This window comes from Prionailurus bengalensis, chromosome C2 (assembly GCF_016509475.1).
Source record: "Prionailurus bengalensis isolate Pbe53 chromosome C2, Fcat_Pben_1.1_paternal_pri, whole genome shotgun sequence".
In the NCBI taxonomy this organism is placed as follows: Eukaryota; Metazoa; Chordata; class Mammalia; order Carnivora; family Felidae; genus Prionailurus; species Prionailurus bengalensis.
This window is the reverse complement of record NC_057350.1, coordinates 95,768,463-95,786,188: the sequence shown is the minus strand read 5'-3', so window position 1 is coordinate 95,786,188 and position 17,726 is coordinate 95,768,463. Positions and strand designations below refer to the sequence as shown.

The 17,726-nt window shown below is 41.3% G+C and overlaps 1 protein-coding gene across 11 annotated transcripts in view; it reads right to left on the bottom strand.

Moving 5' to 3' along the window:
* Positions 1–2,546: 2,546 nt before the first annotated feature.
* The window catches only part of TNIK (TRAF2 and NCK interacting kinase), a 396,420-nt gene continuing 381,240 nt past the window's right edge, over positions 2,547–17,726 (bottom strand). For all 11 annotated transcript variants that reach the window (XM_043594906.1, XM_043594911.1, XM_043594908.1 and 8 more), the window contains 5 exons: positions 15,051–15,151; positions 12,652–12,801; positions 10,780–10,939; positions 10,394–10,533; positions 2,547–8,262 (listed from right to left, as the gene is read on the bottom strand). In XM_043594906.1, coding sequence (XP_043450841.1) covers positions 8,179–8,262; positions 10,394–10,533; positions 10,780–10,939; positions 12,652–12,801; positions 15,051–15,151 — 635 coding nt within the window. In that variant the 3' untranslated portion in view covers positions 2,547–8,178. The remainder of the gene's footprint in view (positions 8,263–10,393; positions 10,534–10,779; positions 10,940–12,651; positions 12,802–15,050; positions 15,152–17,726) is intronic.

The window sequence follows — 17,726 nt, the reverse complement described above, 5'->3', positions numbered from 1 at the left end:
GTGAAAAGACACAGAAAATAATAAAAGAACAAATAATTATTTCATTGTTATATTGCTTCATATTATGTCGTTTCATTATCTTCTTCCTTTATTTTTAAATATGTTTCTTTTATTAAGTGAGCAGGAAAATACATAATTGAACAAATCGAAACTACAAGTGTGCCCTTTACAAGATTGAGTGAAACAATAAATTCATCAGAAGGCATGTTTCAATTTCCTAAATGAAACTTCATGCAACAACATTCAGTGGCGCTGAATATATACAGATGTTAGAGCCTGCCCAGGCAAGCTTCAGAATTATCATCACTTGGACAAATGATAAGAGCCAAATGTCATTAGGTTTTCTTGAAGCTGCCTTGGGCAGGAGATACTTTTCCTGTTGTTTATTTCTTGTTTTAGAAAAAAAAAAATGTCATTTTTAAACATTTAGACCAGAAAACAAAATGCAGAATCCTCTTCCCACTTCCAATAACTCTGCAATACCAAGAGTTGAAAACGGATCGTTATGTGTATAAACGTAAAGGTTTTGAAATGCTGCTTTTCTTCAGGTTTTATACAACAGTCTCTCCTCCAGCCCTGCGACTTGGTCTGTTAAGATGAGTAATGGAAAAAGACAGTACAGCCAGGATCATAGTGGTTTCCATCTACAATAGCCTTCCAGGAAAGAAAATCCATGGGGTTTTCTATTTTCGACATGAAAGCAAACCGATCTTTTTATGATAGAAGCTTTGGACATAGCTTTTTGTTCTGATATTGAAATGAAAATGACCATATAGTTCTATAACCTTTTTTGATTCCCAAACTCTGTTATTGTTTACTTTCATTCACTCATTAATTCATCCAATAAATATGTGTACTGTTTGTCAGCTAGCTATTCTTCAAAGCACTGGAGATAGGCCAATGAACAAGGCAGATGCTGATAAGTGCTGTGAAAAGCAATAGGGCCAAAAATGAGTGGGCGATTAGAGATTACATAGGTCTCTGATGGTAAAGGAGTATTTGTGCAGGGACCTAAAGGAAAGGAGGGGCAAATCACGCAGAGGTGTGGGGGAAGAGGTTTCCAGACAGAAGCAGCAGCCAGGACAAAGATCCTGAGACAAGAGCACGCTCTGAGGGTGTTCTGGATAAAGCAAGGGCAGGGTGGTGGAGTAAATGAACTAGGGAAATAGGTGAGGTCAGAGAAGTGGTAGCAGTGGTTGGAGATGGGGCAAAGGGTGTGTCAGATTTATTAGGGGCTTTAGCGCTATTGGAAGGACACTGCCACTTTGAGGGAGGTGGAAAGACATTACAGACACGAGCAGAAAAGTGGCAGCACCTGTACATGTTTTATGTCATCCCAGGCAAGATGTGGCATGGACTCCTATATCCATGGATTGTGGATACATTCTGAAGCTAGGAAAAACTATATATTCCCCTCCCCCCAATGGATTGTATGTGGTATGTGAAGGAGAAAATTTAAGGGCAACTATACAATTTTCCAGTCTGGAAGAATGGAGTTGTTTACTGACACAGAACATACTGTACGGGGAGCAGATTAGTGGGTGGGGTGCACATGAGGTGAGTTTTGGACATGTTGAGTTGGAGATGGCAACTACAGACCCAGATGAAGATATCAAGTAGCAAGTTAGACATAGACCTCTGGCATTCAGGAAGGAGGTGAGGGCTGGAGTTGGAAATATGGGTGTTTCAGTGCACTGATGGTGTCTAGAGCCCCAACACCGGAAACAGACCAGTGCTGGGCACTCCAAGGACTTGGCAAAGGAGACCAAGAAGCAGTGGCCAGAGGCATGAGAGAACATGAGGGATATTCCAGAGCTGAGAAAGTATTTCAGGAAAGAAGGTGTTATTAACTGTGTTAAAGACTGCAGAGAAGTCAAAAGCATGAAGCCAGAGACCTAACCTTTGCAGTTGACAGCCTGGAGCTACATTTTTCTTAGCAATAGCTACTACCGTGGGGACGAGAGCCTGATTTAATTTGGTTCAAGAGACCAAAGGACAAGAAGACTGAAGATAGTAAGTTTACATAATTCCCTCTGAGGAGTTTTTCTGTGACGGAGAGCAGATAAATAAGACGGTGGTTCGACAGGGTTAAGGGGGCCAAGGTGTTTTATAAGACAAGAGGTAGCAGCATGAATGTAGTGAAATCCTCCAATAGGTTGGGGGAAAATGGCGATGCAGGAAAGGGAGGGAGTTCTGTGGGCAGTGACCTTTATTTGGTGAGGTTGGAGGGGACTGACCCAGAGCAAATACGAGGAGCTGCCTGCTATGAATTAAGGAGGCGGTAGAGTGGTCATGTGTTTCACGACACAAGACCAGGAAGCAGAGAAACCAGGGTATTTATAGGATTGTCTAAGTGGATATTGAATCTCCAAAAGTTGGAGACAGTGATGGTGAGCCAAACCTGAAAATACTTAAGCAATGAGAGGGAGTGAAGGAAGGTAAATAGGGACTCTGTAGGTTGATGGCAAGAGCTTCAAAGCACCGGGTGCTTACGAGGGATGGGTCACAGTCTGGAAGGGGCAATGAGGGACAAGCAGGCATCCTACTACTATTAATGTTTTATTACTCACATTTTGACAGTGATCATATAATATATTCCAAGGCATGGCATTGACTCTATGGGAAAACCCTGGCTTAGAATCTACCAGATCATTTCTAAATACTGCTCAGAACAACTAGAGACAACAAACTGAAGGCTTTTTGTATGTAGGAAAAGAAATATTGGAAAGTAACCCAAAGGTTCAGACTAGAAAATACACCAAGAATACTTTCTTTTTTACCCTAACACAGGTGAGACTTACCCAGTTTCAGCATATTTTTGACAATTTAACCATGTAGACATTTGTAGGCGTAGCAAAATGATAGTCTCCCTTCCCAATCCTGTAAATCTGGCATCTCTATGGTTATGGTGACATTGTAAATAAGACAGCTACAACGCCCCAAAATAGTTTCACAACATCCAATTTTAAAGTTCATCCAAGCTGTCATTTTTTTTCCCCCTGCTGTGATTTCTTGCTGTCACCTAACACTTGAAATTCTGATTCAGGGTCATAACTAAGGTTTTAAAACAAAGCATAATACAATATTACTATTCCTTAACACTAACCCCAGGGGAAGAGACTGAGAGGAAGGGGCAGCTGGGGCATGGATAGTTGTCATGTAAATAACGAACCATTGCTGGCAGGTGAAGACTCACCTCTCCACGAGCCTTTGCTCTGCCTCAATAGCACAATGCAACGCGGTGATGATAAACACAAACCATCGAAACCAAACCCTGTCATGCAAGGTGAGTTAGTTTGAAGGTATCTACACAAAGCCCCAAATCTGTCATCTTTAGAACATTTCTATTTTTAACTGTGTGTGTGTGTGTGTGTGTGTGTGTGTGTTTTCAGTCTTCATCCAAATGTTTGGCCTCACGGACACAGAGTCTAAGATTTTGATCCAGATTTAAAATATCTCAAAAACATATCCAGGGATTTTTGTTTCAAAAAATGCTTTTATGGGGATTCTAGTTTTGGTGCATTCGGGCACTTCCTGAAATGGCAGGCCTGGAAGGATAAAGTTCACAGCAGAGAGTTATGGTCTCATACTGTTTAACACTGCAATTTTAAAAAAATATTCTAGTCGTCTGTGGAAAAAATTCCCACAAGAATGAGATGGCATGAAAATCAAACACTAGAAAATGCTTAGTAGAAATGTACAAATGGTCAGTTTTGAACCTGAAAGTTCTCAAGGGATTTTCTTCTTTGCTGAGGCTTCTGAAAAGAGCTCAGTTTATACCATTTTGAGACCCATGAAAGCACAGCACACCTTTGGATTTCTGATGCCCCTATGCTGATCAGAGCCAAAATGTAGTGGCATTTGAGAAATATTGGCTGGTAAGTGAAATCACATTTAGACTTTTGGGTTTTATGTTGTAACTATGTAGTTTCAAGGGAGAAGCCAGTTATAGATTGGTTTGTTGTGCTTTGTTTGATTTGGTGAGATTGAAATTTGTGAGGCATGAATTAAAAGGTAATTAATAATTCACAGAAACTGTTGAGATGGCCAGAACATACTTTCAGAAAAGGATTTTGGAATATCAGGGGCTTGGTAAGATGATTCAGGATTGTTATCAGTGTATTGTGGATATTCTGTTCTCCTCCATTGGGTTAAAGAGTTTTATTTTCTTTCCTAAAAATAATGTGGCACATCTTCCATCTTAAAGCAATCAGCACAAATGCAAGTGATGCCTGTTCAAGCGGACTTTCAAAGACAGCACACACTAGTAACACAAAGAGCTCTTTCACATTTCAAGAATACAGTGACGGGAACTGGTACACATAATAGTAGAGAAAAAAAAATTTTTTTAACTTCATGGAATGGGAGGTCAGGCTTCAGGCACTTCTTTGGCAACGGACAAAACCAAAAGGGCTCTGACCTGAATCTCGCATCTCTTTCTAATCTACCGCACATGAGGGACCAGAGACACCAATTACCGATGAGTCACAGAGCAGACAGAAAACTGTTAGTAGGTCTTGACAACCAGGAACGAAGATGCTTTGGAAAAACATGTGCTGGATGCCAAGTATGTAAGAAGTGTACCTTAGAAAGCGATGCCATTGTGTTAAGAAAAATGGAATTCCTGTCCAAGTGGCCTTGTGGGATTTCATCTGTGCCATCATCTATACTGGCGAGGCAGCTCTGGGTCTTGAAGCATCGTTTAAAAGTCTTCAAGAAAAATCATGAGGTGTATATAAACAAAACCATAAATTTTATGTGGAACTTGGTGCAAGTTGTCTTCATTTATCTTGTGTGCACTGGCAGTGGTCGGAGTGCAATTGGCCTTGGGAGGACTCTCACCATTTGAACTGAGATCCTAGTGGTCATCTGTTTCTACCACCCACTGGAAGCAGGAATCCATACTACGGTTCCCCGGACTGGCACCCTAGAATGATGGCCACCTGCTAGAACCTGGGTCAAGACTATGACATGGGCAGGCTCAGTGGATTTATGCATGATTATCAATTTAGAGCAACAAGAACCAAAAAGATCTAGTGAAACTTACTTTGGGGGGAAGGCTCAGTTTCTCTTTGTAAAATAAAAATAAAATGAGCCAATTCTACTGACAAAATCCCCTATGGGAAGAACTAAAACTAAAAACGGAAACTAACTGGTTTCAAAAGTAAAGAAATTTTTATTAAAATGGAATTAACATGAATGAAAAGCACAATCCACCCCCCCCAAAAAAAAAGAAAAAAGGGGGAAAATGGGGCAAAAAAGGAGGCGGGGGCGGGGCAGGGGGAAGAAAACAAACCAGAAAGCTGAGGATTGTTATGAGCCATGAGAACAATAGTCTGAAATACTCCGTATGGCACACTGGGTCTCCACGGGTCAGGGCTATGGCCTGTCCTGATGGAAGAAAATATATTCTTGAAGATAAAAGCTTCCAGGAGTGATTTAGGTATCTGTTAAGCAACACAGCTTTGGTAGGGGACCTTTTAAATTTAGTTTTGCCTTGTACTCAGTGTAAAATATTTGTACAAAAATATAGAAGGCATGGCTTGATGTTTAACGTCTGTGTTTTATTGTTGTTGGCACCAGAAAAAGCTCATGTTCTATGTTATGTCACTGTACATACTGTAAACAAGACTGCATTAATATTGTTTTATGAGTTTTTGTTTCAATGACTGTAGACTTTAAAAAATACATTCACAAACTACCTTATGTTTAAACACAATGATTCCCTTTTATTTCTTAACTGTACCCAAAATCCCACAATAAAAAAATCATTTAAAGCTGTGTGTTTCAAACTCATCACTTTGAAATAAAAACAAAACATAACACAAAAACAAAGATCAGTTTGCAACATAATTTAAAGAAGCTTCTGGTTCAAAATACCACAGCAGCAATATAAAGAGCTGGTGGCAATCGCATTTGGGGGTGAGACCCAAATCAATATATTTTGTCCACGTTGGCATCCAATTACAGTAGTTGTTAAATTCAATCCACAAAGTTATTGCTGAATTTGTTGCATGGAATTTGTGAAGATAGATTGTTCAGCAGCAGAACCACAGCAGTAAAAATGAGAACAGGGGGGATTTCATTGCTTTTGAGAGCTAAAGGGACCATGGTGAGGACATCTTGGTGATCACCTGAAGATAATCCTCAATTCCATTCTTGTGTGTTACCTGTTTAGAATAAATGCAAATGATAACCACCTTTACAGGAGGGGAAGAATCATTTACTTCAGAAACTGGAATAATTCCCCATGCCCTTACCCTGTTTGCCTAAACCACCAGATTGAGATGGCTCCATTTTCCTAACGTGTATTTCGTTCTCATTAATAGTACATCAGCTGCTAATGTATTTAGGCAAAATCAGTAGGATCACAGACTTTAAAAAGAAAATCTGTTTACATTAATTGTTTTCTTCAGAAATAAGCCACATTTGTTTTTGTTGTTGTTGGATTTTTTTTTTTTAATTTTTCCAGAAGAACAATTTGGTCAACTACTGTTTTGTTTAAAAAAATATTAAATACACCTGAGATTGCCAGTTGAGCTCTCTATATGTCTCCTGGAGATAACACTGCTGTGATGAACAGTGAAACAAAACAAACAAAACGAGGTAGGTTAAAACAGGAAGCGCAACACAGATCGTTTTGCAACACCTCGATACCACAGGCGGCCATGCTTGTAGCTTTGGAAAAAAAAAACCCCAGACAGTCACGTAAAAGTTCAAATCATCCGAGTAAGAGTTTATAAGGACACAAGTCAACCTGAACTAAATACATACATATCTCTGCACAAATGTTGTTTACCGTATGTTGGGTAATTTGGAGGAAGGTAAAATGATTAGGGTCTCAGAAATTTGGCCAAAGCCTTGTTTTTAAGTTCTATCAACTCTGAACCAATGGTGCCCGCTGTGTCTCAGGCAGGCTTGGTAGTCTTGTCCCTTCTCTCACCAACCCAGAGAGAACACAGGCAACTCAGAAACATTTATTGTTATTATTTTTTTTCAGTCATAGTTTTCATTTTCAGAAAGTGGCACCCTCAGGAGAAAGCTGGGAATGACCAGGGCTTGGATGTCATTCACTCCCCAATTCCCAGAAAGAACTTGACAAAGTCTCCCTCCTAATGAAGCCCAAAGCAAGTGACCTCTTAGCTGGAGGCTTTATGCATTAAAAAAAAAGAATGTGTATATATATATGTATATATATATGTGTGTGTATATACATATATATATATATATACACATTTTTTTAGCTTGTTTCCCAGAAGCTCTTTTTGTCTGACCCCAACAGTCATCCCATCTTTTGCCCTGATCTGTTGCATAATAGCTGAGGGAAAGTTGTGTTACGGAGTCCCTCAATCGTTAGAGCCAACTCGACTCAATGGCACTACTATCCCGTTCCACACATTCCATTCTGTACAGGGCCATATAAAAACAGGGCCTGTCACACTCACAAAAATGGTAGTTGATTTTATTAGTCTAAGGCTAGTAGTTTAGCCATTTAAAATCTATTTCCCCAAAGAGGAGAAAACTAGTATTTTTCTTCTCTTAAAAATTCATTAGCCAGTTGCTATCAAAAAGCAACCTTTTGGGTTGGTGAAGGCAAAAGAGTTCTAAAATTACCCCACTATGCAATTATGGCCTTCAGTGTAAGGAGATAAGGTACATTTATTGTGCTGTCTCTCACCATTTGAAATTGGAAATTTTACAACATCTCGTATACTTAAAGCTAGCAGGCAGAAGGAATTAAAAAACAGACTCGTTTTCTCGGTATGCATTCTCTCCCCATTCTTACAAAGTAAGGGGGTAAAGAAAAAAGGTAACAAAACAAAACAAAACAAAACTCAAAATCCACCATAACACAGCTGAATCATAAGAGCACACAATATTTGTTTCTATCCCTAACTCCGAAGGGCACCATGGTCCATCTCTGTCCACAGACAACGCAGCATTCTTGGGGATCTCCTGGAAATTCCTGCCACCTTTTTCTCTCCTTCTCAACCAGGCTGCAACACTGAAAGATGGACTGTGGGCTGTACTGGGACGGGCGGAGAGAGAGGAAAAGGGGAAAGCGGGATGTTCAACCAAGCCTTCTGATTCTGCCTCTAGACTGGCATAAGTCCACATGAGTTATGTTCTTTTTAATTAGAAATAACGCCATGAAGATAAGTGCCAAGTGCTCTTCTGTTACCAGTTCATCATGGAATTTCTGTTGAGGGTCATGAAAAACACTTGGCTACTTCCTCCAGATCGCACGGATGCAAAAAATACCTGTTTGAAATTAAAAAGAAGTTAGTTCAACTGCATGGTTTCTTTTCCTCTTTTCTTCAACCGTCCATCCATTTTTTCTCACATGTTCTATCCTTGCCATGTGTCAGCTCTTAAGACTCAATGGCTGGTGTTTATAAAGTGCCTTTTAATACAGTGCATCCTCTGTAAACACTCCTGACTTTATTACTATGATTGTTACTATTACTTATTGTGGTAATGGCCTTCGGGAACATGGGAGGGGCTACATATTGATTTGCAACATCCCCTAGGATGCTTATGTTTTAAAAGGGAGTTTCGTGCTAGGGAATGTGCTAGACTTCTGGCCTAGGACACAACAGGTCTTTTGTTAATTTCTGGAAAGCCATAGAGGCTTTCTCCCATACTGACAAGAGGGCAGACTTTGGGACTGAAGAGAATCTTTTCAAATTCCCAAAGTCAGTGGGGGGGGGGGGATTTTGGGGTCTACTGACTACTATACAACCTCAGTTCTCAATTTTTAAAGTTACGAAAAAAATTATGTCATCAGATAGGATAAGGTGTTTAATGCTTATTCATTTGGTATGCCAAAAGTTAACTCTTGGCTTGTCAGCTGGTGCAGGCATATCCTAGGCCAAAGGAGATAATGGCATTAATAGAACCACAGTCCATTAGGTCTGGGTCTGTGAAATCATTTTATCAAACAACTAAGAGAAGTGAGCAAAATTTGGGTTATTGCTTGCTTGAATGTCAGTGAACCACTGCCCGAGCTAAATACTATTCCGGGCTGTGGCCTAGCCCTTCAATCAGCCAACGCCAAACTTTGGTCCAAGGCATTTACTTTTGTCACTAGTGTAAAGTCTCTGCTACCTCATTTCCACAACTCCTTCAGAAGAATGTTGTCTCTCCCAACAATGACTTCTTACAAAGTTCTGTGGAAATGCTTGGCATTCAGCTAAAGCTACGCATGTAAGTACAGCTACTGTTAGGGTCAATGAATCAAAATGTGGAAGTACAGAGGACCCATGGAAACACAATGGGGGAAAGAAAGGGCTGCTGTTCTCTCTAGGTTGTGTGCACCCTCGGCTCTAAACCTTGGGCCCCAGATACTGGTGTGGTCCCAGCCGGCTCCTGAGGGCATGGGCATGGCTTGAAATCGGCTTGCTGGGGTGGGTCTTCTATGAACTGGAGCGTGGTGGTCTATGCCCAGATCACTCCTAGTCTTATGATCCCCAGAGACTGGATTGGGCTGGAGTTTTGCCAGGGGTCAGGTCTGCTTCCTGGCATACTCTGGTAAGGCCCTGGAACCATCTGTGCCACCCACAGCTACTGTCTATCCAGACCACACGAGGTCAGACCAAGAGATGTACATCTGTTCAACCCATCACATTCTTTACTACAAGTGTTTATTCCTGCTGTTTGGGGGACAGCATTTCTAAGTTGGCCATAGTCACAAAGGATGAATTCACAAATGAGCACAGCTTAGCTACTAACACTAAACACTCTGGGTTGGTCTACACGGAGGGCAAAGGAGAAGCAGTGTTGCTGAAGAATACCCTTCTGAGGCCACTGATCATGCCAGACGGACCCCACCAATTTCACTGCAAAACAGTCCCCCTATGACACTTTGGAAGAAACATGGCTGGAATGACACAGGACATGGCACTAGTTGAGTTTGTGATGGTGCATTTGTTAAGGAATGGGTGACAATTTTTGAAAGTTTATATTTCTATATGTCCAATGTGTTACATTTAAAAGTGGATATAATGTGATGGGTTAGGTTCCCATGGCGACTTTGTGACAAGTCTAAAAGTGGAGTGTGAAGCTGACCCTGTGTGAATGATTAACGATGGGCCAAGCCTCCCAAGTGCTTGGGAGAATTTGGGATGTCTGCTGAGTCAGCGCAAGGCCTGTGGGCCACAAAAGTTACTACGGGTTTACAAGAAATTTTTGGAAGTTTTAATGTCTTTTTTAATATGTGAATACTATATTTTGAGGGTTCACGTGAGTCAAACCAAATAATGCCATTTGAAGATAATATTGATTGTTTAACACAGATGTGATTCAAATCAGTATAAAGGAAAATGAAGGTTTCACAGGTACCTGGTGGTCTCTTAAAATGCAAACACTAATGCAAATGTTGAAACGGATTTACCTTATCATTTCTTTCACATAGAAACTTTAACCTTTGAGCTCGCTTATGCATAAATACTCCATCCAAATGTCCTGTTTCCACTGACCGGATCTCAATAGCTTTCTCGCCCCAGCCCATTATCTGATTGGAATGAATGTAGGCTGTCAAAAGGAATTTCCAAAACTGCATTAAAAACATTAGATGGGCAATAACTCACAGCATCTGTTCACATCTTAACCACAAAAATGACAAACGACTTGAGATAAACAGACAAAGCAAGTCTTACAAGTGTTATTCACAGACTTTTTTTTTTTTTTTGTGGGATCAAATGGTTGTTTCACATTTCTTGACTTTCGTTTCATTTGGGGGGTGTAACTGCTGAAGGAGATAAGGAATGGTTAACCTACCCACAGACGTGGGCATTTCTCCCCATTGGAGCACCACATCCTTAGTTATCCGGCCATAGGTGTTTACATACACCCCCTCATCCTCATAGCAAACAAGCATTTCCATTCCATCTGTTTTAGGCAAGATGACAATGGCATGAGGAGTGATATTGCCCTGAATCTAGGAGACAAAGAAAGGCCAGGTATTATTCTTTTTAAAAAATAAGACAGCACCTTGACTATTAATCTCTAAGAATTGTACAAAAGGATCCCTCCCCCACCCCCATTTTCATTCTAGAGACTGGCATTTTGCCCTGCTTTGCTTAATTTAACCACTGATCTGTCAGATACCCCAGCATACAAATACAAACTTAGGCACTAGGTTGAGAATCCAATTCACTTGTTCCTAAAACAAACGACTACAACTGTGGAACACCTACTATGTGCCAAGCACTGGGCTCTTTACATGCATAATTCCTAGTCCTTAGGACAGCTCCCCGTGGTAGATATCCTTTTGGATGAGGCACCTGCATGTCAGAGGGGTTATGTAAATTGATCGTAGTTGCACTGATATTTGGTGGTAGAATTGGGATTTGAGCTCCTGTTTCATGGACATTAAAACTCATGTGTTTTCCATCTACTTCTAAAAAAGATGAGGGGAATGAAAATCAACTGAATCTAATGGGAACAGCCTAAATGGGGTCAAAGGGTGGGACCCAAACAGACGCCTACAAATAGGCTATGAGCGTACAACACAGAATGTTTTTCTGGGTGCCTACATAATGCAAATTAATGGCTTGTTTAGAAAAAAAAATTCCCCGAGCCGAGATGTCACGGTGGTCCAGTAGTTGCCTGGCTGGGTAGATGAGAGGATCAAGGATGCTCACAGTGAGGCCCCAGTCACCTCACTGAGAACATGAGCCGTGAGTCCTGTGTGCGTTTGCACATACCTGTGTGAAAAGCTCTGACACAGCAATGAGCGCTGTGTGAGGCAGCGTGTGCGCGTTAGGCACTGAAACAACTGTTTTCAATTGTTGTGCTTCTTTGCAGTAAAGTCTTTAAACTCTCAAAATACCAATCAGCAACAGATCAGGCCTCAGACTTTCCTGACAGCGTCTACGGTACGTTAGCCTTGGGATTACGTACAGGAAACACAACTTGCACCGCACCAATCCTAATAAGTGGAACCATGTGCGGCATTTCTGTTTAAAAGTCAGGTTTGGGGCAATGTGTCAGTATTGCAATATTAACACTACAATTTGCAGGGGCTTACGGCAAGTACCTTAGAGGTATTGCCTCATTTAATGCTGACGATAACCCTCTGGAATAGGTCCTTTAATCCCCGTTTTACAGATACGCAAGTCAAGGCTTGGAGGGACTGTCTAATGTGCCCATTACTGCACAATGAGTACATGCTAATGCCGGGGATGCACTCCAGTGTCCGATTCCTCTATACGACGCTCCCCTCAAGTTGAAGAGAGCAACAAAGACAGCACAAAGGGGCCACTGACTTCCCATGTAAAATGAGCCCATCTCCCTTCAAAAACTGAACATAGGAACTCATCTACTACACTTTTGCTTCAAAAACACAATTTATGCCCCTGGAGGAAAAATATCATATGCATTTTCATCTAAAGTCCAACGAGACGACATGTCTAATACATGGCAAAGAATTGCTGTTATGTGTTACTCAGTTTCAAGCAGTCATAAAAATTAAATTCACATGTTTTGTGTATTAAAAGCATTGTATATTTAGTGGAGGCTAAAAGTCCATCTGCTTAACCGATTAGTAAAAATTAGCAGGACTTCTGCTAAAAATTTGCAGGAGCAAATCTCTTTCCGCATGCACGTTGTTGTACACAGAACCTGGACAGCGGGCTCCCAGGAACTTACATGAGATGGGATGTAGATATCATAAGAGTTTCCTGAATCAACATCAATTACATGGAAACCAGTGTGTGAACCAAAAATAACCTTTAATCTTTGACCTTCTTCTACCGTGAGATCAACAAGCAGTGGCTTGTGCTGGAGATCTGCAAAAGACTTTAAAAAGCACCCCATGAGTGTCCACATCATTCAAAGAGGTTATCTGAAAAATTTTTCTTTTAGCCACAGCCTGGTGGAAGTTAATAACTGATTTTCTTCCACTGGAAGTCCCGGAGATCTCTCTTTCAGCTTTAGGTCTATTCATATTCTGGCTCTAGGAGGAAGGGTCTAGCATCCTTTTGTGCCCCCTTCTCTACCCCTTGTCCTCTAGGGCAGAGAAGTGGTTTACCGTTGTCAGTTCTGATAGTGTCATTATACTTTAAAACTTGGCATCTGGGTGCTGCTGTTTCTTCCTGTTTATTTCTGGCCTTTTCCCTCTGGGGAAGGTACAGTCACTTCTCTCTGACTCCTTTTCTCCCCATGGAACAGCCGGGCCCAGGCATGGCCGTTACCCTTTCAGAGATAGCCTGGGGTAGACAGCTGGGCAGCTCTGTGCCTAGTCTGTTGAAGATTAACGGGCATGCTCTGTTTCTGGTTTTCCCTCAGTGAGTGAGTGAGCATCAGACTGGCACCTTCTTTAAACTTACTGTTGACATCTGAGACTTAGACTTGGGCAATAGAGAAGGCAGGGGAGGCTGGAACATCATAAGACTCATGACTTACGTTGGCTAGTTGGGCTTAACTAGGAAGGAAAAAAGAGAGCTCCAGCCAAGTTTATCAAGGTCCCATGTGTTTGAATCCAGAGCCCAAGCCCCAACAAGCTGTCAAGCATTCCTCTGTTTTCTTTTGCCATTATTCCTGCACAGCCGACCTTTATTGGGTCTTGATATCTGGGAGAGACTTTGTGAAACCACAAGTGCCTTAGCTATATGGCCATCGCCACCCAAACGGAGCGCCCTTTCTTCATCTTTTGCTAAAGGAGTCTCTGACTAGGGGAGGCCCTGGCCTCATCTCCTGCCAGCTCCAGTCCTCCCTGCTCCAGTCCTTGTCTTTGCACTGGCCTCCTTACGGGCTGGGTGCCACAGGTGGCATTTTGGCTGGTAAACCGACAGCAGTAACTTCCCAACCTGACTGGGAATGGGAACTTTGACTAAAAAGCATTCACGGACAGAGATTTTGGCAGGACAGCAGCATTGCTCTGGCTTAGTTAGGAGTTATCCCTTAAGTGTTATTACTAACTTAATACATTCCAAAAATTTCTCTCCATGAAAGTGGAGGGTAGCCTATTTCCTTTGATGTACCTGCCTTCCTGAGCACCTCGCAAACGAGCCCCTTGCACTAACGGAACAGGACAGGAGTGGGGTGATTCCGCCCCAAAGGGCGCCTCCTAATGTTTCCAAGGCAGCTTCTGCCTTTACATGGCATAAGTGGCAAGAAAGAGTACACAAAGGGTCAACGGGAGACAACAGTCACAAGGATGGGGAGGAAAAGTGAGGGCCAATGTGCTATAAAGAAAGTGAGAGACACAGGCAGACAGAGACAAGGAGCAGAAGATAAATTCACGTGGGCTGTGGATAGACTCTGCAGCTCTGTAAACACCAGAGTGCTAGCAAGTACTGGTCCTTCCAGCATCTGGGGGGAGGGGTCAGCTTTCAGGAGCTGGGGTCCACAACACTAGCGTATCCTCATCACACCCTTGCTGAGTGCCATGAAGATTGATCCAACCATGGCGGGTACAGACGCAGATAAGGTCAAAAACGAAAAAGCAGAATGCAGAGAAACCAAGCCATTTTTATGTAACCACATTCAGTATTCATTTCAGAGAAGTCCGGTAACATTGGGGATATATGCTCATTAGGTGAGTTTTAGGGATTTTACCCCAAAAGGCTTATAAGGATGAGAAGATTCGGAGACATGGTTCATCCTTGAGATTTGGTGCTGCCATTGGTCTGCCTTTTTCAGATGACATATCAGAGAGCACCCTAGTTAGGTGGCTTAATAATGAAGTTCATTGCCTAATATCACAACTAATGCTTTGCTCAGCAACCATCCCATACTAAATGTCCCTAGGAGATGATGATTTATAGACCTGAAATGATGGAGGGCACACCCCAGTTTTTTCCCCTTTCATCTATCCCCCCACCTCCCAGTTAATTTTAATTTGACTAACTTTATAGCATTGATTGGTGCTTAGTCTTTGCTTATGGAATAATAAATCTGTATAAGAGTTCCTATACTTTTAAAAGGGGTTTATTATATATAGAAAAATTGGTACTGGTCAATGTGTGAGACAGATCACTTTGTTAACTGATAGGAACCCAAAATCTAAAAAAATCCCTTCTTTAGATAATCACATGCCCACTTACCTTAAATGCCATGAACTTATGATACGGTTTCGGAGCCCAGGCATATATCTCCACAGCATTCTTTAAGGCAATCACTAGGAATTTAATCCTTTCATATTTAACTGTAATAGAAAAACTATGAATTAAAAGAGTATATCAACTTATTCAGGTTTTTGCATTACTGACTGCGTAAGCCACGATATGGGAGTATACATTATAATTGAGGGTGATGCTCTTGGTGTGAGATCTGCTCATAGATATAGGTTGAACTTTCTTTATTTTTTTCTTAAAAAAAATTTTTTTTTAGCATTTATTTATTATTGAGAGAGAGAGAGCGAGCGAGTGAGCCTAAGCATGGGAGGGGCAGAGAGAGGGGGAGACACAGAATCTGAAGCAGGCTCCAGGCTCTGAGCAAGCTGTCAGCACAGAGCCTGATGCGGGGCTCGAACTCATGAACTGCGAGATTATGACCTGAGCTGAAGTCGGACACTCAACCAACTGAGCCACCCAGGTGCCCCTGAACTTTCTTTAAAGTACTCGGTCTGCAGATGCTTGGGGTCTTTGGCTTTACACTGAAAGCTCTTCATCTGAAGGCTTAGGACTCTCTTTAATCACTAGGTCTAGATGTGAATTACTCATTGTAAGAAGAATGTGCATAATAGCCTTCCTGTTCCCTTGCCTGGCTTTCATAGTCACCCACACGGAAGATGCTGAGAGCTGGTATGGTCAAATGGTAGAAAAATTATCAAATGGGTAGAGACACAAAGTGTGCCATTTGCTTATTATTCAAATTTGAATTCCAATTATTAGGAATTAGGAATAAGTGATGAGTGCCTTTGTAAAAAAGGCCCTAGAAAGATCCCTCTCTCCAGACACTACATGAGGTTGTGGCGAAAAGACAGCTGTCTATGAATGAGGAAGCAGGCCCTCACCAGACCCTGAGTCTACCAGCACCTTGCTCTTGGACTTCCCAGACTCCAGAATTGTGAGAAATAGACCCTTATTGTTCACGGTATTCTGCGGTAGCAACCTGAATAGGCTAACACAGTACTCTCAGCAGTTATTGACTTTATTGAATACCTGGATGAACAGAATACTTGTGTCCTAAAGAAACTGGACAGCCCAGGGCAACGAACTTAATTCTTGCTCTCTGAGCTCTCCCTTCTGTTTACATATTCTGTCTTTAATATACTTGCAACTACTTCTTCAGCCACTTATTTCCATATTTCTAAATAACATGTTTATAATTTTACTGATTTTTTTTTTCATTATAGATATTATCTATCGACTTGAGAGTATGGAAAGGATTTAGCTGATTAGAACTGTCTCCTCTCTGCACTTCTCTCTCTCAAACACACACATTTCTTCCTCACCCACACCAGTGATACAGTTATATTTTAAATTTTTGGTGAAATCAAGATCCCATGTTGAGATTATTATTGTTCACAGCTAACACATAATAGTATGCCACAACCACATTTCCTTTTTGGTTTTCCGTCATTTTTTCCCACTTCCTTATTGTCTATGTATCTATCTCTGACCACGTAGACTTTCTGCTGGTACTGTAAAGGCCTTCGGTACACACATGGCAGGGAATCTATTAGTCACATTTGATTTTTCCTGGAGGCATCCCTTTTGCAATGCTCCTTGTTCTACGCTGCTTGGACTGACTTCTCTCTAGGCCTCTGTAGAGTTGTCATCTAAATTTCTTTCCCCCTCATTCTGGGTATTTTCTTCACCTTTTACCTGGATTCCTAGGTTTATTCCTTTATTTTGGTGGAACGCATCGGTCAGTAGTTTCCTGAGAAATAGGGTATGGAACATAAATGTTTGGAGAACCTGCACATCTGAAGGTGTCTTCAAAATTGACTCGCAGTTTGATGGCATGGTGGTTAAGTTCTGTGTCAACCTGACTGGCCACAAAGTAGCCGGATATTTGGCCAAACATTGTTCTGGGTGTGTCTGTGAGGGTTTTTCTGAATCATGTTAACATCTGAGTGGGTACACTGAGTAAACCAGGCTGCTCTCCCAATATGGATGCGCCTCATCCAATCAATTACAGACCTCAATAGAATAAAAAGATTGAGTGACAGGACACCTCCTGTCTGACTATTGAGTTGGGAAACTGGTCTTTTCCAGACTTCAGATTGGGATTTAAACACTGGCTCTCCTGGGTCTCCAGATTGCTGACTACAGATCTTGGGACTTCTCAGCCTCCATAATTGTGTGAGGCAATTACTTATAATAAACCTCTCTCCCTCTCTCTCTCTCTCTCTATATATATATATATACACACATATACACACATATACACATATATACACACACACATATACACACATACATACTTGTGTATATATGTTTATATTTATATACTTCTTTATATATATATATATACACACGTGTGTGTACGTGTGTATCCTATTAGTTCTGTTTCTCTGGAGAACCCTATTTAATACAGATGGTTTATAAAATACTAGTTGAAGGCTTTGTTCCATCTTCTAGTATTGCTGCTAAATCTCAAGTCACCCAATTCTGTGCGTATTATATATAAACTATTTATTTATTTAAAAAAAAATTTTTTTTTCAACGTTTATTTATTTTTGGGACAGAGAGAGACAGAGCATGAACGGGGGAGGGGCAGAGAGAGAAGGAGACACAGAATCGGAAACAGGCTCCAGGCTCCGAGCCATCAGC